This window comes from Drosophila serrata, unplaced genomic scaffold (genome assembly GCF_035046125.1).
Source record: "Drosophila serrata isolate PLE 108 unplaced genomic scaffold, ASM3504612v1 contig_249, whole genome shotgun sequence".
NCBI classification, from domain to species: Eukaryota; Metazoa; Arthropoda; class Insecta; order Diptera; family Drosophilidae; genus Drosophila; species Drosophila serrata.
This window is the reverse complement of record NW_028257147.1, coordinates 74,861-99,807: the sequence shown is the minus strand read 5'-3', so window position 1 is coordinate 99,807 and position 24,947 is coordinate 74,861. Positions and strand designations below refer to the sequence as shown.

General features: G+C 42.4%; 7 protein-coding genes across 24 annotated transcripts in view; 3 read left to right on the top strand and 4 right to left on the bottom strand.

The window, feature by feature from the left end:
* Positions 1-3,289, top strand: part of capu (formin protein cappuccino) — a 58,490-nt gene extending 55,201 nt beyond the window's left edge. For all 18 annotated transcript variants that reach the window (XM_086832341.1, XM_086832344.1, XM_086832342.1 and 15 more), the window contains 3 exons: positions 1,519-2,529; positions 2,592-2,895; positions 2,954-3,289. In XM_086832341.1, coding sequence (XP_086688467.1) covers positions 1,519-2,529; positions 2,592-2,895; positions 2,954-3,071 — 1,433 coding nt within the window. In that variant the 3' untranslated portion in view covers positions 3,072-3,289. The remainder of the gene's footprint in view (positions 1-1,518; positions 2,530-2,591; positions 2,896-2,953) is intronic.
* A 131-nt stretch (positions 3,290-3,420) lies between these two features.
* Positions 3,421-4,371, top strand: LOC147643655 (putative RNA-binding protein EIF1AD). Its single transcript, XM_086832367.1, has 2 exons — positions 3,421-3,764; positions 3,831-4,371. The coding sequence occupies exons 1-2, from the start codon at positions 3,590-3,592 to the stop codon at positions 4,145-4,147; spliced, it is 492 nt and encodes a 163-aa protein (XP_086688493.1). The 5' UTR covers positions 3,421-3,589; the 3' UTR covers positions 4,148-4,371.
* Positions 4,372-4,497: 126 nt separating this feature from the next.
* On the bottom strand, positions 4,498-8,879 carry Cep97 (centrosomal protein 97kDa). The gene is given in 9 exon segments (XM_020956948.2): positions 4,498-5,361; positions 5,420-5,873; positions 5,936-6,121; positions 6,190-6,453; positions 6,506-6,629; positions 6,631-6,865; positions 6,926-7,383; positions 7,443-7,603; positions 8,538-8,879. Coding segments are annotated over 9 exon segments (2,466 nt in total). The 5' UTR covers positions 8,545-8,879; the 3' UTR covers positions 4,498-4,784.
* A 543-nt stretch (positions 8,880-9,422) lies between these two features.
* On the bottom strand, positions 9,423-15,609 carry TTLL4B (Tubulin tyrosine ligase-like 4B). The gene is made up of 8 exons (XM_086832338.1): positions 15,110-15,609; positions 13,103-13,782; positions 11,821-12,271; positions 11,389-11,760; positions 11,141-11,327; positions 10,917-11,087; positions 9,847-10,855; positions 9,423-9,769 (listed from the first exon to the last, which is right to left on the bottom strand). The coding sequence occupies exons 2-8, from the start codon at positions 13,754-13,756 to the stop codon at positions 9,608-9,610; spliced, it is 3,006 nt and encodes a 1,001-aa protein (XP_086688464.1). The 5' UTR covers positions 13,757-13,782; positions 15,110-15,609; the 3' UTR covers positions 9,423-9,607.
* LOC147643653 (uncharacterized) lies at positions 15,523-17,098 on the bottom strand. The gene is made up of 2 exons (XM_086832340.1): positions 15,991-17,098; positions 15,523-15,914 (listed from the first exon to the last, which is right to left on the bottom strand). Exons 1-2 carry the CDS (start codon positions 17,058-17,060, stop codon positions 15,641-15,643), a joined length of 1,344 nt encoding a protein of 447 aa, XP_086688466.1. The 5' UTR covers positions 17,061-17,098; the 3' UTR covers positions 15,523-15,640.
* Positions 17,099-19,642: 2,544 nt separating this feature from the next.
* LOC110187573 (uncharacterized) lies at positions 19,643-21,157 on the top strand (the record flags this gene model as incomplete). The annotated part of the gene is made up of 3 exons (XM_020956959.2): positions 19,643-20,343; positions 20,397-20,759; positions 20,821-21,157. Coding segments are annotated over 3 exons (1,356 nt in total), but the record flags the coding sequence as incomplete, so codon positions are not given.
* LOC147643652 (uncharacterized) lies at positions 21,093-23,593 on the bottom strand. Its single transcript, XM_086832330.1, has 4 exons — positions 23,131-23,593; positions 22,769-23,071; positions 21,614-22,707; positions 21,093-21,544 (listed from the first exon to the last, which is right to left on the bottom strand). Exons 1-4 carry the CDS (start codon positions 23,458-23,460, stop codon positions 21,268-21,270), a joined length of 2,004 nt encoding a protein of 667 aa, XP_086688456.1. The 5' UTR covers positions 23,461-23,593; the 3' UTR covers positions 21,093-21,267.
* Positions 23,594-24,947: the final 1,354 nt, after the last annotated feature.

The window sequence follows — 24,947 nt, the reverse complement described above, 5'->3', positions numbered from 1 at the left end:
ATATGATGTAGTAGTCCGATTTTCATAAAATTTGACACAAAATTCTAGATTAATATATAATGGCTATATACTAGATTAGATGAAAATCTGTTGAAAACTGAAAAAGTTATAATATTATTATATATATATATATATATATATATAAATATAGTCCACCGATTTGCCATGCTCCGACTTATATACTAGTAAAATTATATAGAAGAATAACTCTATAGTTTCATGCCTTTCTCTTAAATTTGTTCCAAAACAAATCTCGCACGTCTGTGCATATGATTCCCAACTAGTTCTAACATCCCCGGAACGAAGTGACTGCTGCCGACCAAGTCTTAGATATGTGTTGTGTTACTAAAATTGCAAGTCATTGTTTATTAGTGTTTAAAGTTAGTAACTGATCATTCTTGCTGCTCATAGATGCTTACTGTTCAGAGGTACTTGCTGCTCATAGATACTTACTGATCAGAGTTACTTAACGTTCATTGATACTTACTGATCATACTTACTTACTGGTCATAGATATTTACTGTTCAGAGTTACTTACTGCTCATAGATACTTACTGATCATAGTTACTCACTGCTCTTAGTTAATTACTGATCATAGTTATGCTTCCTCTTGAATTTGTTCCAAAACAAATGTCGCACATATGATTCCCAACTAGTTCTAACATCCCCGGAACGAAGTGACTTCAGCCGGCCATGTCTCAGAAATGTGTTGTGTTACAAAAGTTGCAAGTCATTGTTTATTAGTGTTCAAAGTTAGTAACTGATCTTACATATTTACTGGTCATAGATACTTACTGATCATAGTTACTTACTGGTCATAGATACTTGCTGTTCAGAGTCACTTATTGGTCATTGGTAATTACTGGTCACAGTTAATTACTGATCATAGGTACCTAGTGTTCAGAGTTACTTGCTGCTTATAGTTAGTTCCTGCTCATAGGTAATTACTGGTCATTGTTAATTACTGATCATAGTTCTATAAATCGTCCGATTGTTCCTATGTCAGATATATATATGTATATATATAGTCCACCGATTTGCCATGCTCCGATTTATGAACTTGTAATTGTATATAAAAGAATAACTCCATAGTTTCATTTAAATGCGGTGCTCCTAAAATTTGTTCCAAAACAAATCTCGCACATGCTTATGATTCTCAACTTGTTTTAACATCCCCGTAACGAAGTGACTTCTGCCGGCCATGTCTCAGAGAAGTGTTGTGTTACAAAAGTTGCAAGTCATTGTTTATTAGTTTTCAAAAGTAGTAACTGATCATACATATTTGCTGGTCATAGATACTTACTGGTCATAGATACTTGCTGTTCAGAGTTACTTACTGCTCATAGGTAATTACTGGTCATAGTCACTTATTGAACATAGTTGCTTAATGTTTATAGATACTTACTGTTCATAGTTACTTACTGGTCATAAGTACTTAGTGATCATAGTAGTAAGTTATGCTTGCTCTTAAACGTACGTTTATTATATATATTTATTTCTAAAATTTATTTATTCCAGCTCTGCGCAAGAGCGCAGTTAACCCGCCGAAGCCCATGCGTCCCTTGTACTGGACACGTATAGTGACGAGTGCCCCACCAGCGCCACGTCCCCCCTCCGTAGCCAATTCCACAGATTCCACTGAGAACAGTGGGAGTTCTCCGGATGAGCCGCCAGCTGTGACAAGTGTCGATGGAGCTGCAGGAGAAGATCCACCCACAAAGGAGATCTGGACAGAGATCGAGGAGACGCCCCTCGATAATATCGACGAATTCACGGAGCTCTTCTCACGCCAGGCCATGGCGCCGGTCGCCAAACCCATTGAACTGAAGGTCAAGCGAGCCAAGTCCATCAAAGTTCTCGATCCGGAGAGATCGCGAAATGTGGGCATCATTTGGAAAAGTTTACACGTGACATCCCGTGAGATCGAGCATGCTATATATCATATAGACACCTCGGTGGTCAGTTTGGAGGCCCTGCAGCACATCCGGAACATGCAGGCCTCGGAGGATGAGCTGCAGAAGATTAAGGAAGCAGCTGGAGGCGACATACCCCTCGATTTGCCTGAGCAATTCCTGCTGGACACCTCACTGATATCCATGGCCAGCGAGAGGATTTCCTGCATTGTCTTCCAGGCGGAATTCGAGGAGTCCGTAACACAGTTGGTTCGGAAAATTGAAACAGTGACTCAATTATCGCGACAATTAATCGAAAGCGAGGATCTGAAACTGGTTTTCTCCATTATCCTGACACTTGGCAACTATATGAACGGAGGTAATAGACAGCGCGGCCAGGCCGATGGCTTTAACCTGGACATCTTGGGTAAACTGAAGGATGTGAAGTCCAAGGAATCGCACACCACTTTGCTCCATTTCATTGTGCGCACATATATTGCGCATCGGAGAAAGGAGGGAGTGCATCCATTGGAGATTCAATTGCCGATACCAGAGCCACCGGATGTGGAGAGAGCGGCGCAAATGGATTTTGAGGATGTGCAAAGGCAAATCACCGAACTAAACAGGAGATTTGCAGGTGGGTTTAAATATATATCAATTTATATTTTACAATTAATAATTATAAATATTTATTTGCAGGTTGCAAAAGAACCACAGCCAAAGTCTTGGCCGCCTCTCGTCCCGATATACTGGAGCCCTTCAAGTCTAAAATGGAGGAGTTTGTTGAGGGAGCAGACAAATCCATGGCCAAGCTACGTCAGTCCCTCGAGGAGTGCCGCGAACTATTCCTGGAAACAATGCGGTTCTATCACTTTTCCCCTAAAGCCTGCACTCTAACCCTGTCCCAGTGCACGCCCGATCAGTTTTTTGAATACTGGACGAATTTCACCAATGATTTCAAGGACATTTGGAAAAAGGAGATCAACAATCTTTTAAATGACTTGTAAGGAAAAAAACTGATCCTCTAAAAATTAAAATTTAAAATTAAATTTTATTTGCAGAATGAAGAAATCAAAACAGGCCCAAATCGAGTCTCGTCGCAACGTCTCCACAAAGGTGGAGAAGTCCGGACGGGTTTCTCTAAAGGAACGCATGCTGATGAGGCGCAGCAAAAACTAAATTAACTATCTCTATCTCTCTGCCCACAACGCAATGATATATTTTTTAATTGTGGTTGCATTTTTTATCACGCATTATTGCTAAGCAAATTTCTCGTTACATGGATTCATTCTCTGCTATTTTTTAAGTTACAAAACTGTATAAAATAAATTTAAAAGGAAAACAATCTACAAGCATGACTCTTTAAATAAAATGTTCTCGTAGTGTTGTGATTGTAACATTTGATTGTTTTTAATTGTACTTTAAAACCTGATGGCTTGAATTAATGAAGTTATTAAACTCAATTTAGTTTTTCTTTTTAAATTCAAATTCAAATCTAAGTATGTTTTTGTTCATTTTCGAACACTGATTGCTAGCAGTCTCTAGTTATTTTTGGTATTTTTCATCAAGCCTTTTTTTGGTAGCTTTTTAAAAAAATAGCAACGGTCACACTGAATCCAAAAACCAAAACAAATCTTTGGCAATTTCGTAAATTTACGTTTTTATCAAATAATAAACGTTTAATAGACGCTTTCAAAATGCACCGCTCCCATCCGAGTATTAGTCGCCGCAAGCACCTGATGAAGGAAATGATGGAGGACGACTATGCGCTGCCCACGGAGCAGCAGCAGATCGTGCGTGTGGTCAGCAGCCGGGGAAACAATCTCCACGAGGTGGAAACGGCCAAGAGCGAGGCGGAGGAGAACTTTCTGGGTGAGTGCGGGGAAGAAGCAGGAAAATCCAATTTTAGTTAATAAAATAAATACTTTCCTCTTTCAGTTTCCATGCCCAACAAATTCCGCAAAAGTATGTGGGTGAAACGTGGTGATTTCCTCTTAATAGAACCCATCGAAGAAGGAGACAAAGTCAAGGCCGAAATCTGTAAAATCCTTACCACCGACCATGTCAAGGAATACACCAAGGCTGGCATTTGGCCGGAAAAGTTTGCCAAAAAACCCGCGCAGGAAGAGGAGCTACCAAACCAAAATCAAGAGGATTCCGATTTCGAGGATGATCTAATGCCCAACACAAATCGTCCGCAGGAATCCTCTGAAGAGGAAGAGGACGACGAGGATACGTCCAGCGATGAAGACTGACATTCCTTAAGGTACACAAATTCTGTAATTTAAGATTTTTTAAACGTCTCACAAAAATTAAAACAAAAAATGGTTCGCTGTAGTTGCTATTGCTAAACCAAGTTGTTAATTTTTATAAAAGGGCTTGTTAAGTGGCCAATTTGAAGTTAAAGATTTATTTAACTTAAATTAATTTAATTATTTAATAAAATTAATTAAAAACGGTTTTAAATTAAAGAACAAAATCTAATTTTTTATATTGCAAAACTTGCTTATATCATTTCTCATTTTGACAAATCTTTAAACAAACGTACCTTTTTTATCATACAGCGACATATCCATATTTTCTGCTATATCCCATAGAAACAGTGTTTTGTTTTACAAAAATGTAATTTTGTATTTATAATTTGTTTCATAAGTTCTTTTTTTTGCTGCATCTCTCCGTCTCCCTCACCTTTACTACACTTCTCTCATAAATTTAACAAAAAATTATCATTTTGGTGTCTGCCTGCTGGTGCTACTGTTAGGTTTCAACACAACTGAGCTCTAAAAATTGTTGCAAAAGCTACACAAAAAGCCTACACATGAAGTAATTAATTAGCGCCGAGATCGGATCCTTAAAGCGTTTCATGGTTTCTTAATTGGAATTTGTTCTCTTCTATGCATCGGATTCGAGTTGAGATGGCTCGTTGTTCTTCTTCAGTTCCACCTCATTGTTGAGTTCCTCGATTTTGACGCTCATTGTTTCGTGCTTGGATTCCAGGGCCAATGTTGAGGGTCTTGGTTTCGTGAAGGGAAAGTTGGTGAGGTCCTCTATCTGCGGCGTGTGCACAGCTATCAAATCCGTTTGAGTGGAGCTGCAATCGATGATCTCGGCCTGCTTCTTGATCGCATCCTGGGGCAGATTGCACACCATGGTCAGGCAATTGACAATGGTGCCAATGGAGCTCTGTAATATTTGCACCTGATCGGTGAGCATGGTGCAACGCTTGGCCAGATCATTAACCACCGAGGCCGAGTTTGGATCAAGACTCATGTGGCCAGAGGAGCTGGATCCACCACCATTGGAGTCCTGCTCGCCCTCCTTCTGATCAGCGGCGGGTATTCCTTTCGAAACAACCTCCATGGTGGACACCTTCTTCCACAGCGCACTGATGGCCTGCATCTGCAGCTGCTGGATCTCGCGCTCCTTTACAAGATGCGCCTTGGTCAGGCGCATGTCTTCGCTAAGTTGTCTATAGAAGTAGGAGTCATTGAAATATCCCATTTTAATACCTTTTTTGAGGCACTTACTGTATGTATTCCTGCGTGCGTCGTCTCTGCAGTCTCTCGGCTATATCCTTGTTGGTCTTCTTGCGCGTATGATAGCCACGCCACATCTTTTGGATGGTCACAGCCGAGGACTCGGTCACGTGTTCGCTTAAACGTTCCGCACAGTTCTGGCTGGCTCCGTTGATCTTCTCCTGATATACCATCATCTGCTGCTGCTGCTGTTGTTGCTGCTGTTGCTGTTGCTTTTGGGCTGCCATCTTTCGGATGGCCTTTAACTTTTCTGTATTAATCTGTTCCCCGCCATCGTCGTCAGTGCTAAAACCGCCGGCATCTACCATTATCGTGGATGTCTGTAGCTTCTCTTGCTGCATCTTCTCTTGGTTAGATTTACCAGCCACCTTCCGCGGACTATTGGCGGGACTTTGGTTCCTTTTTAACTGAGGACTTTGAACCCTCGGTAAGTTTAGTTTGTTGTCTGTAATAAAGTATAAAGGTTAGGGGACTATGTGAAAGTTAGTACAGTTTACAACTGGCCACCTTTGTTTTTGTTGACTTTAGATTTGTGCAGCAACTGCTGCGAGTTCATAGCCCCCACGACAGTCATCCTTTGGGCAACGGCGGCGGGACAGACATCCGGACTCATCAGGGTCTCCGGCACGGGAACCATTTTCGAGGCAGCCGCCAAGGGACCTCCAGAAGGGGTTTGGCTGATGAAGGTTTGATCTAAAATGGGGAAAAAGTGATTCTATTAATATAGTTCATAGTTTAGATAGTTTCTGATTTAAGCTCACCATTATAGGGATTGGGGGTTATATTCCTAGGTGTGGACTCCGTGGAGTTGTAGGTCTTGGTAGTCACACTACTTGACATACCGCTGCCTGCCAGCGAGTAGCCATCACCATCGTTTTTAATATTTTCTATAAGCGAGATGCTCATCTGTAGGGAATTATTCGCCGATCCATTGTCGCTGACAAGGCTGTTGTTACAGCTGCTGTTCCCATGATAGCTATTCGCCATGGATTCGGGCGATCCCTGGCGTCCACTCAAACGGGAAACTAAAGAATAGATAAGCATGTAAATTGGTATTAATAGACAGATAAGACTTACATCTCGGCGACTGTATCCGACTCGTGGGCTTTTTGCGATGGGATGAGGGCGAGGTACTGGCCGAGCTATTGGCATTATCCATAATCTCCTCCTGCAGCTGCCGTTGATGGTGTTGAGCCTTGCTCGAGGATCAAGCGCAGCTTTCGATCGTTCTCATTCTCCAAGGCCTCACCCACCAACGGGCAGTTGGAGCTTAGGTATTTGGCCAAGCTTATCTGCTCGCCCACGCGAAACTGACGTCCGCGTCCCTGGCTATACAGCCACTCGGCCTTGAGGCCTTCGATGGGGGCTACCACATAGCCATCGATGTACTTGAGGTTCATGCACCAGTTTAAAACAAAGGGTCGATAGTCAAAGCCCCTGGAACATAAACCAGTATAGTTAAAGAAAAGTAAAGTAAACCATATAAAGGAAACTCACTCCATGCTATTGGTCATGTGGACACAGGGATTATCCGATATCGAAATGCTCAGCAGATTGCACAAATGCGACAGCGTACAGATCTCATTCAGATCGGTTATTCCATTCTTGGCCAGCGTTAGGGTCTCCAGGGAGGTGGGCAAATATTTATCGCATTGCCGTAAATGCGTCAGCCGATTTCCATGCAAATAGAGCTCCTTGAGATTCCGCAAATACGACACATCCGAGATGCTGCCAATACTGTTGTCCGCCAGATTCAGGCATTCCAGATTGACGTTCGTGTTAAGGTGCTCGATGGTCTTGATGTTATTCCCCTCCAGGTTCAGTATTCGCAAATGAATGCACTCTTTAAGGCCTTCAATCGATAGGATGCCATTGAAGGAGAGGTTCAGTTCACGGAGGCAGTGCAGCCGGCAAACGCCATACATCCGCAGTAATTGATTTCGGGCCAGGGAGAGCTTAAAGTGGGGTTTAATAATAATTAGTTAAATGATCTTAATTAGGATTATTAACTCACCGTTTCTATCTTGAGGTACGAGTCTATGTTGTCAATCTTCTGCAGTTCGTTCTCATCCAGGATAAGCTGACGTATGTTGTGAGCATCATCCTGTTTGGGCACCTTCTTCAGCTTCTGCTTGCTTAAATTCAGGATGTGCTTCTCCTCGCTACTTTCGTCGCCTTGTTTGGGGAAAAGAAATGGAAAAGATAAGAATATGTAATATTTATAGTTAAGAAATTAAAAACAGCAAAGGAAGCTAACTTCGGGAAGTTAAAGCTAAAGTTTATACGATCATGACAAAGCCAAAAATTCATTTATTTCTATTCGGAAACCGGTTCTATGCTAGTTTTTAATAGCTTAATAAATCTGTATACTCAATTTAAAATGTAAGAAAATTGAAATTTTTATCAAATTTCGAAAATTTCAACGATGTAACCCCTTATATTTTGTTAAAAAAATTTCAAAAATATTTTTTTCCACCGGATATGATTAGATCGATTCTGGTGTTGATGCTGATCAATAATGTATATGATTAATGGGGTCGGAAATTACTTTATCACTAGGTTTTTAACAATATAATGCCCTACAAGGATATAAAAATTCTATGATTTTTTTCAAGAAATTATTGTATTTTTAAAAATATTCTTTACTATAAGCTGCGTATATTCTCAAGTTTCTATCACACATATCGCCTTTGATTTAATAACATTTAAAATAGTGCCAAAAAGTTGTATTGGCTAAAAATAATCAAAATATTTCATGGCCTACTTTTAGATTCTTTGTATAAATGATTTAAAATTCATCTACATTTCTTTTATGCCAAATTATTATATAGGTTCCACTGTGTCTACATTGTAGCCCAATTGATGACTTCATCGGGGGGGTTCTGGACCTTCTCAGGGTTGGAGAGGGTGTCAAAGCGCAGGTGCGTCTGTCCTGCCAGGACCCTCAAACAGCCCCCAGCGCCCTCTCCCGCCCTAACCCCCACCCCTCCCCGAAAGCAGACTGCAAATTCCCATACAGTCGCCACAAAAAGGCTCACTTAACCCTGAGCATAAACAATAAGGCAAATCAAAGAGGGGAAAACTTAGCTAATTTAACTACATTACTTACCACTCATTGTGTTAAAAATTCCAGCACTTGTTACCGAACCAATTCAACTTTTTTTAAGTAGCAACTTTTGGCGTCGCAGCGAAAAATCAATGAAACGCAACTTTTCCTTTCTCCACATGCAGCCGCCGTCTTTCAGTTCTCCAGCTTCTTGTGCCCAAATTATCCAGTTTAATTATTCCAATTCCCGTCAGCTGGGTTGGTTTTTTGTTTTAGAATTAGGACCACGCCATTGTAAATAAATGGTTATAAACTATATTATTTTTTAGCGCCGTAAAATGAATTTTTGTTTACTATAGCTATTAGTGTGACCGCACTGGGCGCGTTAAATATTCCAGCAGAATTGAAAGGCAGAAAATACTAGTTGCTATACCGAATATACCAAAGATAGAAAGAGTCTTTAAAATGATGCAAAACCGTTTTATTTTAAAAATATTGAAATTTTTGAACTTTATAATTTATACTTAAATATTAATTTAAGAATTATGACTAATAACAATAAGGGCAAGGAGTATATATGGTTTAATTTTTCTTTCGACTTTGAGATACTTAAGTTTCAAAAACAAACATTTTTATTTCATATACATATAAACATTATTATATTACAAATTTAAAATAATCTTAGAAAAAATAAAATATATAGAATAATCTTTTCTCTTAGTAAATTAATAGACATTAAATTTTGTTTATAATTATAAAACCAGTCAATGGTGTATTTTTTTTATTCACTTTACAATTTTCTAAAATATAATTGCATAAAAAACCAAGACACGGTCCACTTGGCAGTAGGATCATCGAAATATATATGAAGTACCCGTTAGACACTCGAACTAAGGACCTTGCCAAGGATAACTTCCTTTCTCTGTACGGTTAGAGAGATAAACACGATCGGATTTTAGTAAATTTATTTGGTAAAGACAACTTTGGGGTGAATCTTCGAAAGGGAGGAGGCGGAGGCGTAGTTTCCTGTCGGATGGGAAAAGGGAAATGGAAATACCAGTGGCGATAATCTAAATTTGCTGCTTGAATAGTCCGAGTGCATGCGGATGCTGTCAGTCTTGGTCTGGGTAGCTTCACGCCCTAGTTTCGATGCTTGTGTTCGCACTGGGCGCCGCCGCCGTATCGCAGCTATCCACTTGGGTGGGCTTGAGCATGGCCAGCGTGGGGCTACCATCCAGGACCTCATCCTTTCGCACATGCAGCATATCGATCTCGGTTAGTGCAACATTTGGTTCCTAGATAAGATAGAAATATGACTTGAAAAGGGACTGCAGAAAAATCGATAAAAATGTGAGACAAAATGATCATTCACCTTCTCCATTGCCGCATCGGACACCTGCAGATGGTACTTGTCCCGGCAGAAACGCGACAGCAGGGCAATGCCCACATCCCTCTTCTTGGCGTACTTTGTTTCCCAGGCGTCCAGCAGGCGGTTGTAGTAGCGCGCGTTCTCGATGTACCTCAGGTATATATGTGTGTCAGCGGTGGGGAAGATTCGCTCCAGAGGCTGGCACCGGGCCAGCTCGTCCTCGGCCACAATCAGACACCGCACATCGTCCGGCAGCAGGTTGTCCAGTATGGTATCCACATACTCCTCCCGGAACTCGATGCTGCGATTGGTATACTGATTGTGTTTGCGTACCTCCTCCGCCGTCAGGCAGGTGGTGAAGATGCGCTTGTCATGGCACAGCGGCCCGCTCAGATTTAACTCCTGTAGAATCTCGTTCTGTTGGTGTTCATTTAGCTTCGGCGGCACCTGATACAGAGCCGTGTTAAGCACAGCCTGAATGAGGGGACCCTTTACATGAAGATCTAGCGGCAGTTCGGAGTGCAGCGAGGGCGATATATTGATCTCCAACAACCACGGGACCAGATTCTCGTCCAGCAGCACATCGAAGCCGAAGAGTTCGAAGCAGTTGTAGCGAAAGTTTACATTCTGGCGGTACATGCGATTCAGTCCTGACTCTCCGCTCACGATTCCCTTGATAACCAGATTCCGCAGCGTGGCCCACAGGCGTTTGGTATTCACGCCACGATTCTCCAGGCAGGACCAGAGGGATTGCAAGGTCCACTTGTGACCTTGACAGGCATTAAAGTCCTCGTTCTTGGCATAATTCTGCGAGAATTTGTTGATGCTGTAGTTGGTCAGGTGCATGCAGCGCTCGTCTAAGTTGCTCAGCTCCGAGCTGTACTTGACGGACGCGAATCTCGCCAGTCCATCCTTGAACATGTAGATGCGCAGCGGGTTGATGGAGGTCAACACTACGTAGAGCCGCATATCGAACTTGTTATCGTTGATCAGCAAGGGTCGCTCAATGTATCTGCAAATGGGTTAAGTTTCTCATAAGAATACAGATTAATTGCAGGGATTTCGACACTCACTTTTGCACCACCAGCGGGCGATCCTTCGGAAACTGGCTCCACTTGTTCACTATCCGAATGCCAGTTCCTCGGGCACTGGCAGGCGGCTTAACAATCCACTTGGTGAGCTTGGAAGCGTTCTTAGGCCAAACCTGTCTCAGATTCTCCAGGTCATCAGGCATTATATAGGATCTAGTAAAGCAAAAGTATGGTAAAGCCAAATTATTATATAATTGGATACTTACCTTTGCATAAAACCAAACTCTTTCTTGCCGAATTTCTTCATGTTATTGTAGATGCTACGCCACATGGTGTCCTTGCGTCCAATACGGAACGATCCGGGTATGTGGTTGTACTTTTGGTGCGACCTAATAGTCCTAAATCCAGGGCTCTTCATGTGCTTCTCCCACACGGCCATCCAGTCGGTGGTATCTGCCAAGGTATCACAGATTAAAGATCACATATCAAAGATTAGGTGCCACAGAAAACTCACTCTTAATGATACGAAAGCCTGAGTTCAGAACTACTCGCTTAACTATCTTTGGCATGACGGGACTTAGCTTCCATTTAAGAACTCGATGCAAAGCTGCCGGCATGGGGGGACCCTTGTCGGCGTGCGAGGTGAAGTTGAGGTAGGGCGGAACGTTCGGGAACAGACTGGGCGAGAGGATCGTTTCCGGGCGGAAATAAACGGATGCCTCCGAATCCGTGGTGGCCACCGATTCCTTCGAATGTGTTTTCGCTGGCAGTAGACGTGTATGCCGGCTCTGGTGGGACTCTGTGCTATCCTCCTCAAGGAAGAATGGCGTGCCCACATACTCCTCCTCCGAGTCGGAGTCATCGTAGTTGTTAATGTCATCGATAGCTAGGAATTAGAAACATATGCATACAGAAATATCCTTTAGGAAATAGCAAACTTGCTCACCTGCACATGGATCGTCTTCGTGCTTCCGATCATGATGATCATGGATTGCTCCTTTGTTCAAGGACACTCCCACATATGTAGCGCTATGCTCGCCTCCCGGAATTCGCTGATTGGCCAAGTGATGATGGACCTGCTGAATGTGAGGCGGTTGGGTGTACAACGAGGCATACAGGCTCGTCTCTAGGGCGGTGGCCGCCGACTTGGTCAGCCCATTTTGCGTGAGCAGCTTGCTCTTCTCCTCCTGCTGGGTATTTAGAATGCTGCTTCCATGGAAGGTGTTAACCACAATCTTGCTGGGTGGTGATGCCTTTAACGTTTGCGTGCTTGAGCAGGATACGCTCGACGGTGCCGTCTTGGACAGGGCATGTGGACTTAGGCTGGATCGCTTGGTACGTCCATTGATGGTTGATCCCTTGACGCAGGCATCGTCTCGGGCGCGCTTCAATAGCATCTGGGCGGTTAGTTAAAGCAAAAGCGGAAACGGAAACGGACAAGGAGCACGCAGTGGGGGGAATATGGGAAAACAGACATGATATATGTTAGCAATTAACAGGAATAAAATGAACTGATTTATTTAAGTCATTGATAATGCAGTCCAATTAGGGATGTATATCGAAGGGAAGAATATGATATGTATACCCATCGTTCTTAAGATCATATTAAAAATATATCTTTGATATATCGAAGTTCAGAATAACATTAAATAACATATATTCGAAACATATATTTAAGCTGACCCAAAATATCAAAGGGAATATTGATATATCTCACATATGTAAAAGAGAAAAAAGAGAAAAATCTATACAGTATTAAAACTTCTTTACTCTACATTTTATTTAAGTTTAAAATGAATTAATGGAGAAATTGCTTGCTGACTATAAATGAGGTTAATATATAATTGATAAAGCAAAGTTTATTCAGATAAATAGCAGAGGCGGGGAAAATTAGGAATATAACAAAAAGAAATTAGTAAATTGTGAGGTATTCATTATACCATTATATTATAATTTTATTCGAAAGCCAGTAAAGGATTTAATAGGATCTATTACATTGCTTAGAGCACAGAATTAAATTTGTTACTATATGCCTAAATAATAGACCTTTTTAGAGTTAAATTAATAATTTCGTAATTCTAGCAACATATCCTTATTATATATTCATAGATCAGAGATTATTGATAGAAAACAAAGAATGCTAGCTAATCTTTCCTACTCACAAATATCTCAAATGTAGTGCCCGATCCAAACAGATAACATATAGTTTATAGCTTCTCCACACTCACCTGGACTTTCTTGTACGACTCCGATTGGAGTATACTGTTGGGTGTGCCGGCTGCGGACGTGTTCTTTGGACTGGTACTGGTGGCTGGAGACGGGATTCCCCGAATGCCGATGCGCTGCGATGTCGGCGTGACCTTCGATGAATCTCCGGCATATGAGACGCTACTTCTGACTACTTTCTCCGGCGTAAGGCGTTTACGCGGCGATGGCGGTGATCTGGGCTTTTGGGCGGCTGAGGGCGGGGATCGGGCTGTGGCATTGGCTGCAGCGGCGGCCGCGGCAGCAGCAGCGCCAGAGCCAGCGGAAGTGGCCAAATGTGATCCTCCACCGGCGGCGCTACGATGCGGCGGAGTGCCGGTGGAAATCCGGCTTTGATTTCGGTTTGGTGCCGAGAGGTGCGGACTGAAGGGATGGCCAGCGGTGGGTACGTGGTTGTGATGGGCCAGTTTCTTGGCCATGACCATCTTGTCCTTGTAGAGCTCAACCTCTTCCAGCCAGGATTCGTGAAAGTCCAGAATCTCGATGCCCTTGCCGCCGCCATTGCGCTGCTGTCCATTTTGCTGATGGCGAAGATTTCGCCCCGTCAAGCTGTGGTTCTCCTTGGCAGCTGTCCCCGATCGGGCCGACGTCGTCCTCTTCTCGGTCATTTGAGCCATACTGAAGTTACAGGTAATTTAAATAACTGAAAAGGGGAAGAGAATTATAAATATATATTATTGTAGAATATGTGAATTGATACAAATGTTTCGATATATTGTGATATATATTTAATTGTCTTTATCTAATTTGAATTTTATTCAGTTTATTTTGTAATCAGCTCTATTTAAAGTCCTTTGTTTTCATTCTTATCATTGTTGCTTTTCAAATGGTGGACGTTTGCCAGCCTTCTTTCTCAATGAAAGAATTAAGTTTGTGAGAATGTGCATATAATTTGTAAATGTTTTAAATTAAAATTGATAGAAGGTCTTTTATGCGGTTAGTTTATTCAATATTACGAGTTTTATTTGCTATCTTTTATGTTGATTGCTTTAGTAGGATTCCTTGAAAACATATTAATTAAGTATTTAATTCTTGGTCACATTTGTTTATAAATAATACTTTAATATTTATATTTGGTATTTTAATTTTATCATTTATTTATACTTCCAATTGTTTGTAGTATTTTTTAACTCTATTTGTTTTTGATATAGTTGGTATTTGTATTTTCCATTTATGTTTATTATTAGGATTTTATTTCCTGAAGGTTATTTTTCTTTCTTTCTGAGTTATTCAATTTTTAAATGATTTAAATGAAAACTTTTTTCATGAATGTGTTTTATATAATTTTAAATTTATAAACACCTTTCCATATTTTATTTTATTTTTTATTTTTGAAGACTTTATTTACTTCTGGAGTTTTTTGAAACTGATTTCCCAGATCTTTGTGGCACTTTTCGGGTTACTTTAGGGATCGGAATGGAACGTAATGGGGGTTTTCCGCGCTAAGTGGAGTGGGTCTGCCGAATGGGTTCAAGGTGGTCGCTTTTTGTTTTTGGGCCACTGCAGGTGCCGATTGTTCAGATTGCTCAGGATTACTTCACCACGACGACGACGTAGTCCGCGTGTGTGTGTGTGTGTGTGTGCGAGGCGTGTCAATGGCTGGCTATTTTCGAAGATTCATGGCACGGCACCAAGATCATCCAACGAGACGCGAAAAAAGAATAAAAAAGCGAAAAACGCAGCATCGCCCAGAATGCGGGGCACACTCTCGATCATCGATCGGCGGACGCGATCGATTGCCGATCGATCAATAACAATATAAATGCAAAGCGTGCCAACAAAATAAATATATAAAAGAAAAGACTTTCGCCTTCGCTCAAATTCAAAAATCAAGAGGGCGCGAAAAAATTGCGACCCTTGTCGCTATTTCACTCTCTCCTTCAGAGCCGGCTTTTGCTGCGTCCGTGTGCGTCTGCATGTGCGCGCACTAGTGTGTGTGAGTGTGTGTGTGTGCGTGAAGCTGGACTCACCTTGTTATTTTTGATTTCTTTTTGCATGCGCACAACGAATTTTGTTGAATTGTATAAATAAACCGAGAATTTGTAGACAGTTTTCGACTCGGGGACTAGATCTAAATTGTTTAGATTTTGTGACTGATATTGATATTCATTCAAAACGACAACAACAGCGGCGGCAGCGGCAAAAACAACAAACAGCGACAAGGATGCCAACTTGTCCGTTCGCTGTCCTGTAGCTTCTATCGATAGATCGATACTTCTGTCGATTTCTGGTGTCGTCGGGCGGCCGGAAGGCGCGCTTTTTGAATAAAGACTGAAAATTGCAAATTTAGCCACAAAAAAATCCAATTCGAATCGCTTAAAAACAAGTCTATGCTAATGTATATAAAATACTTTTAGTAGAAAAATTTGAGTATTATGTATTATTTCAAATGCCAAAATCCATTATAATTTCATTTAAAATTTGAGGTAAAAATCTATGAAGTACTGTTTTGAACACATTACTTTTCTCTAAACTCAAATCTTCCGGAAGTACGTACTAGGTCATGAGAGATATGTGGCAAAATCGAAGTTGACAATCTTGGGTCCAAGGAAACCTCCAAAACCGGGACGTCTTTTGTAGTAGATGCCAATACCGGACAGCGGCACCGGTGGATTTGTGACAACATCCTGGATGTCAATAAAGGGCACTGTGGTCTGGGCAGCATCCTGCTCGAATCCAGTGTGGGTGAAATCAATATGCTGGTAGGTCTTTGGGAAAGGCACCGAAGAGGTAGTTAACGTGGGCACATGGGTCTCTCCTAGGGTCAGTTTTTCGCTTAAAGACAGAATAGTCGTTAATTTTATGAGTAATTCAGAACAATTAATTAATTAAACTTGTAGATTGGATTTACCTTCCCTGATTGCCATCAGTCTCCCAAAAGCTCTGCTCCATTGGTTCAATAAGTTTGCCCCTCAGGAAATCGAATTCGGTATACTGAGCCTCCAGATGGAGATGGCCTCCAACGTTCTGAAATCTCAGTCCGGTGATAAGGGAGCTGTTGGTAGGTGCTTCCAACTCATTCAGATCGATGGATCGTCGGTCGTTGGTCAGCGTGTGGTAATCGACACCCTGCCGCACATTCTTATCAGTGATGCTGTACTCGTCCACGGGCTTCCACTGGAGAGTGGTCTGATTGATGGCTCCTCTGGGCAAAAGCTCTCCCTCCTGGATCTGGAGATGAAATATGCGATTCCGCTTTACGAAACGAAGACCAGTCACAACTCTGTTGTGCTCCACATCGGCTCTCACGGGTCGCAGGTAAAAATAGCGATCGGATTTGGGACCCTGCTCATCGCACAGGCACATGCAGTAGCTGCATTTCCAGAATATCCAGCGACCCCAGCTTTTCGCCCTTTCTGTTTGCCTGCCGCACTCAACCCACTGTCCGAACCTATGTCCGCTTTTATAATGGACGAACTCGTAGCGCCTGCTGGAGCTCCAGTCTGCCAGGCAAACCTGCATCTGTGATTCCACAAACTTGCAGTGGTGCACGTGACCAAAACACGCCGGCTGCTTGGAGCAGAACTCATTATCGTAGCATCCATAATTGCTGGTGTAATCGAAGTGGGCGCAGTCATACCGACACCTCCCATCTGGATTCAGATCCACCTCGTTCTCGATGTAGCCTTGTAGGAGGCGGGTGACCTCCTCGTAGGTGACTCCTGCCGTGTGGTGTGCCGGATCGCATCGCCAAACAGTGCGATCTGATCTGCTTATCACGTCCTTGAACATCCTCAGAGTGCGGTTTGTCCTGCGATCGTATTCTTGTCGCATTAGTGTCTTCTCTTCGGTGAATTCACCGTCTTCTTTGAGCAAAGTCCAGGAGAAATGAGCCAAGGCGAGGGCTTTAAATTCGGTGAGTGCGATGTTCTCGAGCAGCTGATAAAAAAACAAATGGGAGGACTGCCGCGTTCTGCACATGTGACCGGATGAAACCTACAAATCATTTATAAGGTATTACAGGGATACAAATGTATGTTAGTTAATACAACCTTTAATCTGGTTTCCAATTCGACCAAAAGATTGTTGGGGGTTAGATGGGGCTTGTCCTCGGTTCCCAAGAGCGTGGTGTGAAGTTCATCAAGACTGTCATGGATTATCGAGAGCGTTTCCTCAGCAAAGCTGGAAAGGGTTGTCTTTTCAAAGGCCGTCCTATTTTGATATGTCTTCATCCTTTGGTAGCGAAAACTAATCCTGTTCATTATTTTTTGAATATCTTGCATCTTCGCTATTGTGGGACTATTCGTTTCTATATAGTCTGCGACCGAATCTATTATGAAGTCCGCAAAATGCTGATGCTAGAGAGGGATATCTTTCGAGGTGCATAGGCAACAAAAGAATCCTTATAGCTTACCTGCTCCCTCATCGTGTCATCTATTCCTTCGATCCGGCTTCGGATTTCCACCAACCAAGGCTCAACCATTGACTTGGGTTCCTGAACAATTGGAATATTCTCGTCTGGCACGTAATCTATGAATTTATTGGATTGTGCCCACTCAATGGCACCATCAAGGCCAGCACGAATTGCAGCAGGACCATTAAGAGCACCATTGATAGATTTTCCGATGACCAACAGCAAAGCCAGAAGAAATGGGACTTCCATTTTCACAGGGATAAAGGTGATGTCCCTTTGTTTAGCGATAAGATGTCGGAACGATGTGTTTTCCTTAACGCTAAGAACCTAACTAAATTATTTTCTAATCTGGTTTCCCTTTTTAATGAGAGCGGCCTTTGAGAGCGCTTTTTGAGAGTGACAAAAATATAAACCAACAAAATATATAGTAAAATCAAATCTTTTTGCAAACTCATATTCTAATCAGAGGCATTGTTTTCTTAGGACCCATAGAGATATTGTGGCGATTCTGAGAAAACTTGCAGGTTATTGTTTTTTTTTAAACTATGATTCTAGATTCTTCTGCCCAAAATGATAGTTTGAATATATATGTATTGATTAATATTAATTAGCATATGTGGGAAAATTCTTTCCATACCGATGCCACTAGATCCTGATACTTTATATACTGAGACCTTAGGTAAAACGTATCAAATAACTTAAATCAAATGGTTTGTTTAGCTCTCTTATAGTAACATTTCATTGATTGTTATTTTTTATAATTCCTATTAATTATTAGGATTAGCTTGAATCATAAACTATGTTTTTTGCAATCACAAAGTCTTAAAGTCAAATAATTTTTTGGAGTGCTTTGTTTATCGCTACATTCAATTTTTTCACTTCTATTATAAAATCTACATAGTACCACTAAATTTTTTGCTTAGTGATAGTACATATATTTCCTCTTATAATCTTTAAGCGCGACATGCTTAAAAAATACTAAAAACAAGAATGAAGCCAAGTTCGGGAGACCACAGATTGTATACCCTTACGATCGATCATAACTAAGCCAAAAATGTATTAATTTGTATTCGGAGAGCTGTTCTTTCTTAGTTTTTATAGGGTTAAAAAATCTTCGTACTCTATTAAAATTGTACAAAATGAAATTTTTTTTATCCATTTTTGAAAATTTTAACGATAAAAAATTTTAATTTTTTGAAAAAAATACATTTTTGCTGGACAGCAAGATTGACTCGGCTGTTGATCCTGATCGAAAATATATATGATTTATAGGGTCGAAAATGACTCCTTCACTGGGTTTCAAGCTTCTGACTAAAATTATAGTACTCTGCAAACATATAAAAATAAGTGTAAGATGAATGTCTATACACACATGTATTTTCTCATTTAATTAGTTTATTTTAATAAGCCTGCGAAAACACTGATAAGTGCGCAGCTTTACTCAAAAATCAGCCCAAAATAATTAAATTATATTCATTAAGTTTTGAGCATCAGAACAGAGAAGAAATAAATTTAAAAGAAAAAGTTCGCCATGAAGGGAGAACATTTCCTTTTACTGGTCTCTTTCTTGGCCTTTCAGAAGACTTTCTTCTGCAAAGCCTCTTCGGAAAGGTCTGAAGAACCGATTTTTAAGCTAACTCAAACGAATAAACGATTGGGTGACATAATCAGACGGATCGATGAGTTGCAGCAGCTGAACAGAGCCACGGTGAGTTCAATCCCAGTCTTATAAATAGAACCGAAACTGTACTGGAGGGTTCCAATAGAATCGAAATATTGCTGCATTTGCCGTCCTTCCAAACGGCTACATGGATGAAAGCTTTGACTTTAGCTCGGAGTTCGATGAATCTTATAGAACCATAGGATGGATAGAGCACTTATACGACTATCTTGGGCATTTTGAGAAGGGCAGGTTTGAAAATGATACGCTAATTCGTTTCGCAGAAGACACCGTTGCCAACGAACGTAAGGAGATTAGGATGGAAAAGTTGCACGCTTTCTTCTTTGGAAGCGAGGATCTACCTTTTGCAGGGAGGCATCTTCTGAGATCCCTTGCCGAAGGCTATCAGGTAATACTAAGCTGTTAATCAGCTAGAAACATAACTCTAATTAGAATATTTAATTATGCTTACAGAAATATCCAAATAGAACTTGCAGGACTCCGCAGTCACCACAGCAGTATCTATACACTTTGTATGTGGACATTGCTCTCGCCGAACTAAAGTCCCTTGCCATGCTGGAGTGGTCCTGGCTACTCCTCGGGCAATTTGGAAGAACCGGGTTCACCGTGGAGCAGGAAACAGTGCGGGAGGACTTTGAGCAAAGGATGAAACGGACTCGGAAGAGGATCGAGGATCAAATGAGTGGCGCTGATCAAACTGTCTGGCGTTGCGATCCTTTGAAGCCCAAGGCCGGAGTCAACTACGATGAGGTCACCCGGCTTCTCCAAGGCTACATCGAGAACGAGGTGCATCTCAGTGCGGAGGGGACATGTCGACATGACTGCGCCTACTACCAATCCGCGAGGAGCGAGGGATGCAACGGGGATGAGATCTGCTCCCAGCAGCCGAGGTGTGAAGGTTTCCTGCACAACTGTCAGTTTGTGGAGTCCGACCTGCAGGTATGCCAGTCGGAGACGAACTCACACAGGCGGTACGAATTTATTCAGGGTGAAGACGGAGGCCACATGGGACGCCCTGAGGAGTGCAGCCGGAAGATGGACAAAGCTAAAAGCTGGCTGAGCTGGTTCGTCGAGTGCAGTTATTGCCTCTGCCTGTGTGATGAGGAGGGGACCAAGTCGGATCGATACTTCAACCTGCGACCAGTAACAGCCGATATATTGCGGAACAGGTGAGTTTGAGCTGCGCTCTTGACATACATATATTTCTCACTGCTCCCTTCAGAGTTGTCACTGGATTGCGATTTCTAAAGCACAATCGCATATTCCACCTCCAGATCCAGGAGGGGGAGCTCCTAGCACATGGAACGATCAACGAGACCACTCTCCAATGGAAGCCCCTGGACTCTTACAGCATCTTAGATGAGAACGTTAAGAAGGACGTGGACTTTCACATGCTGAGCTACGAGAATCGATCAATCGATCTAGTTGAGATCAAAGAACACAGTAACTTTGTGGTGACTGGATTGCGATTCCGAGTGGTTGGAGGCCATCTTAATCTGGAGGCACAGTTCAATAGGTTTGACTTTAAGAGCGGCCAGCTCACTGATTCAACCAAATGGTTGTCAGGAGACAGCGAGAAAATCAGGTAATGTTACTACAAGCATCTAAGGGGTGAATATTGTCTATTAAAGCCCCATTTCTATTAGGACGAAAGTGGTCCTGGAGAACACCAAAGTGTTCCCAAAAACCTCCACTTCCTCTGAGCCGTATCCCAGCGGCAATGACCATTATGTGGAGTTTACAAACTCGGGTCTTCAAGAGGATGCCGCTCAGACCACTGTGCCCCTTGTTGACATCCAAGCAGTTGTCTCCAAGCCTCCGGTTCCTCTTTCCGGAATTGGAGTTTACTACAGAGGCAGCAAGGGATACGGTGGCTACGTGGCTCCCAAACTAATAACCTACGATTTCAGCCAGAATTTCGATTTTCCCATAATGTAATTGGTGGTTGGAACAACATAATACAAATGTTACATATTAAACCTATTTAATTTTGATTTGATTTGAACAATCTCCAGGCGGATTTATCTATATTTAAAAGAGCAAATCTTCCTTTCGAGATTCTTTTCCATGCCATCCTGGAACTAAATTTTGGATCATTGTAGGTACGAAGCAAAATCGAAGTTTACAATCTTGGGCCCAAGGAAGCCCCCGTAGCCTTGGCGACCCTTGTAGTAGATTCCTATGCCGGACAGCGGCACCGGTGGATTTGAGACCACGTCTTGGATGTCGATAAAAGGCACGGTGGTCTGTGCGACGTCCTGCTCGAAGCCCGTATGGGTGAAATCGATGTACTGCATGCTGCTGGAGAACACAATCGAGGAGGCGGTGGTTCGTGTGGACATATGGGTGCCTCTCAGGGGCAATTTTTCTCTAGAGAAAAGAACAAGCTCGGAAAGGTATTAGTTTTTGTCAGAATGTTAATCCGAATCGATAATTTACCTTTCCTGATCACTAGACATTGTCTCCCAATAACTTTTCTTCGTTGGCTCGATTAGCTTGCCGCTGTGGAACTCGAACTGAGAGTATTGAGCCTCCAGATGCAAATGATCTCCAATGATTCGAAACCTTATCCCGGTTATAAGCGAGTTGGTTTCCCTTGGTTCCAGCTCATCCAGATCGATGGAGCGCCTGTCGTAGGTCAGCATGTTGTAATCGATACCCTGTCGCACATTCCTATCGGTGATCCTGTAATCGTCCACGGGCTTCCACTGGAGAGTGGTCTGGTTGATGGCTCCCTCGGGTAGGAGCTCTCCTTCCTGGATTTGTAGATGAAATACACGATTCCGCTTTACGAAACGAAGACCAGTCACAACTCTGTTGTGCTCCACATCGGCTTTCACGGGTCGCAGGTTAAAATAGCGATCGGATTTGGGGCCCTGCTCATCGCATAAACACATGCAGTAGGTGCATTTCCAGAATATCCAGCGACGCCAGCCGCTTGCTTTGTCTAGGTATCTGGCGCACTGACCTCCAGGACCAAACCTATATCCGCTCTCATAATGGACAAACTCATATCGCCTGGTGGAGTCCTGAGGAGCCTGACACACCTGCATCTTGTATTCCACATACTGGCAGTTGTGCACGCGACCAGAACACTTTGTCTGCTTGGAGCAGAACTGATTGTGGTAGCATCCGTGAGTTCTGGTGTTATGGTAGCGGGAGCACTCGTATCGACATCTCCCATCCTCGTGCAGATCCACCTCGTTCTCTATGTAGCCTTGTAGGACGCGGGTGACCTCCTCGGTGGTGAGTCCCGCCGTGTGGTGTGTCGGATCGCATCGCCAAACGGTGCGATCTGCTCTGCTAATCACGTCCTTGAACATCCTCAGAGTGCGGCTTGTCCTCCGCTTGAGGGCCTCCCGTATCACCCTCTTCTCCTCGGTAAATTCTCCCTGTTCAAATTGCTTGAGCAGCAGCCAGGAGAACTCAATCATGGCGTGGGCCTTCAATTCGGTGATGGCGATGTCCTTGAATAGCAGGTAAAAAAACTGCTGGGCAGACTGTTGCGATTTGCAGACGTGATATGATGAGCCCTAGGAGGCATTAACCATGTTAAGTATCGTCAAATTTTCGTACTTTATAAATATAAATTACTTTTAATTTGGCTTGCAGTTGAAACAGAAGGTTATTGGGCGTTACATGGGCTCTTTCCTCCCTTCCGAGGAGCGTTGCATGAATCCTGTCTATCTGATGGATTGCCGAAAGACTGTCCTCGGCAAATTTGATTAAAGTAAAGTTTTCGAAGAGCCTCGACTCTCCGTAAATCTGCATCCACTGGTAGCGCAAAGAGATGTCATTCATGACATCATGGATATCCTTCATCTTGGCCATAATTGGAATGTTTTGCTCCATATTTTCTGTAATCGAATCCCTGGTGTAGTCCGCAAAGTGGTGATGCTTCAGTGGGATACCCTTGTAAATTTGTGATACAGACGAAGATTATTTTAAACACTCACCACACTGTTCCTCTGCTCAATGCTATCTATCCCAGCTTCGACTTTTGCCAGCCACAGCTCCTCTTTTGACTCTGACTTCAATGTTGGTTCACGAGGCGTGTCTATATGATTTGCTTCCTCGATAAGGGCACTAGCGCTGGCCTCAACGGCCATCCCTGCGATCACTGCAAGCGCCGCTTTTCCGGCACCCTTGCCCACCTTTCCGGCACCCTTGCCCAGCGAATTCCCAATTTTTGTGCCAACTTTCGAAAACCATTTTGAATTCGCAGGCGTAGGCGACAGTTGAAGGACCAGCAGCGTGGCCACGAAAATAGAGAGACGCATTTTCATCTTACTACCACTTCCGTAATGATTCAAATATGTTTCTCACTGAAAAATACTATTGCAACACTTTAAAACAAAAGAACTGTAGGGCTTGCAGCTTGGAATTTAATTAATTGTAAGGCCCACCATACGCTGCCTTTTATTAAATGTCCCACAGATCTTGGTTTGCCACCACTCCGTGGGGGATGCACTGATAGCCTCACAAGAAGATCCCATAATCCCTATCAGAGTCATACAAAACATACATATTGAAAGCAGTTCGTTGAATGCATAACAATTACAAACTAAGAATGATAAGGACTCCGTTGAAGCAATGTAAACAACAGAGGTAAAGGGTGAGGAAGCCTTTCTTAACTTTGGAAAACGATTTTTTTCGGGTCAACATTATGCTAAATTTTAAATTAAATTTTGTCTGAAGTCTAAGGTGATGAGATTGGAAGACGAATTAAATTTGCAAACAATTTACAAATTAAAAAAGATATTTATATAAGTTAAATAAATATTTTGTAATATTTATCATATATCTAAAAAGGCTTTTTAGCTTTGCAATTGTTTATAAATATTTAAAACCGGAAACTGTTAAACTTACGCAGTCTGGCAGCTCTGAGTACTGTTTTATTTGAATTTTCCAGCTACAGTGCTGCCAGACCTCAGCTGAAAGCTGTGAAAGAATTTCTCACTATCGACTGTTTTAGTTTAACGGTAAATATAGCACACGAACGCTGGCGAGTTCAATTATCACCCCCTCCGATTGCGTTGGCTTCTTAACGTTTACACGGGCAATGTTTATCAATACCACTTCCATTTAATGCCAGTGCAAGAACCCCACCGCCCCCCACCCGCTCCAACCACCTGTGAGAGCTATCTCCCTTTTGCACGACAGCCAGGCACTTTCTTTCGCTCTTTCCCGCTCTCTTTCTCTCGCAGTCTCTGTGCCTCTCTGGCGCGTGCTGAGCTCAATTAGCACTCATACGCCGTGTGTGTTTTTACCGTTCGCTCAATCGCAACTGTTTCTTCGAAGAGAGCGGACGTGCACGGAAGAAGCGTACGCTGGCGCATTCCGTTCCGATTCTGTTTCTGTCTGGCGTGTTTTTTTCTGTTGTGTTGTTGCGTTGTTATTAACTTTTGTATTTACTACCACTACGTTTCGCTATAGTACATTGTATAATTTTTTTGTTCTCTGCCGCGTTTTTGCCACCTGTACACAAGTGTGTCGCTGGAAAAAGATAGTTCGGGAAAAAGAAATAGAGCGCTGAATTCAATGCTGCCGGCTTCAAAGTTTAAAATGTGTGTCTTTGCTGACGTTCCAACTGTGGCAAATAGCTTGTGAAATAACGGAAAATATTTCAAATATTAATAATAATAAAGGAAATAATAATATTAATGCTATGGTAAAGTGTAGAAAAAAGTGCAGCTGGAGAGCCAAGCTAAAGTGCAAGCAAATAATTTACAGATATCGCGTATACGACGCGTGTTGCCTTGAAAATTCAGAA

Excerpts from the sequence above, each read along its gene's own strand:
- LOC147643655 (XM_086832367.1), top strand. The coding sequence starts at position 3,590 with ATGCACCGCTCCCATCCGAGTATTAGTCGCCGCAAGCACCTGATGAAG. Across the intron at positions 3,765-3,830 it reads GGCGGAGGAGAACTTTCTGG|TTTCCATGCCCAACAAATTC; the intron begins GTGAGTGCGGGG and ends TTCCTCTTTCAG.
- TTLL4B (XM_086832338.1), bottom strand. The coding sequence starts at position 13,756 with ATGGCTCAAATGACCGAGAAGAGGACGACGTCGGCCCGATCGGGGACA. Across the intron at positions 11,328-11,388 it reads AGGCTTTCGTATCATTAAGA|ATACCACCGACTGGATGGCC; the intron begins GTGAGTTTTCTG and ends ATACCTTGGCAG. Across the intron at positions 11,088-11,140 it reads GAGTTTGGTTTTATGCAAAG|ATCCTATATAATGCCTGATG; the intron begins GTAAGTATCCAA and ends TTGCTTTACTAG.
- LOC147643653 (XM_086832340.1), bottom strand. The coding sequence starts at position 17,060 with ATGTGCAGAACGCGGCAGTCCTCCCATTTGTTTTTTTATCAGCTGCTC. Across the intron at positions 15,915-15,990 it reads ACTGATGGCAATCAGGGAAG|CGAAAAACTGACCCTAGGAG; the intron begins GTAAATCCAATC and ends TCTGTCTTTAAG.
- LOC147643652 (XM_086832330.1), bottom strand. The coding sequence starts at position 23,460 with ATGAAAATGCGTCTCTCTATTTTCGTGGCCACGCTGCTGGTCCTTCAA. Across the intron at positions 22,708-22,768 it reads AACTGCAAGCCAAATTAAAA|GGCTCATCATATCACGTCTG; the intron begins GTAATTTATATT and ends AATGCCTCCTAG. Across the intron at positions 21,545-21,613 it reads ATGTCTAGTGATCAGGAAAG|AGAAAAATTGCCCCTGAGAG; the intron begins GTAAATTATCGA and ends TCTTTTCTCTAG.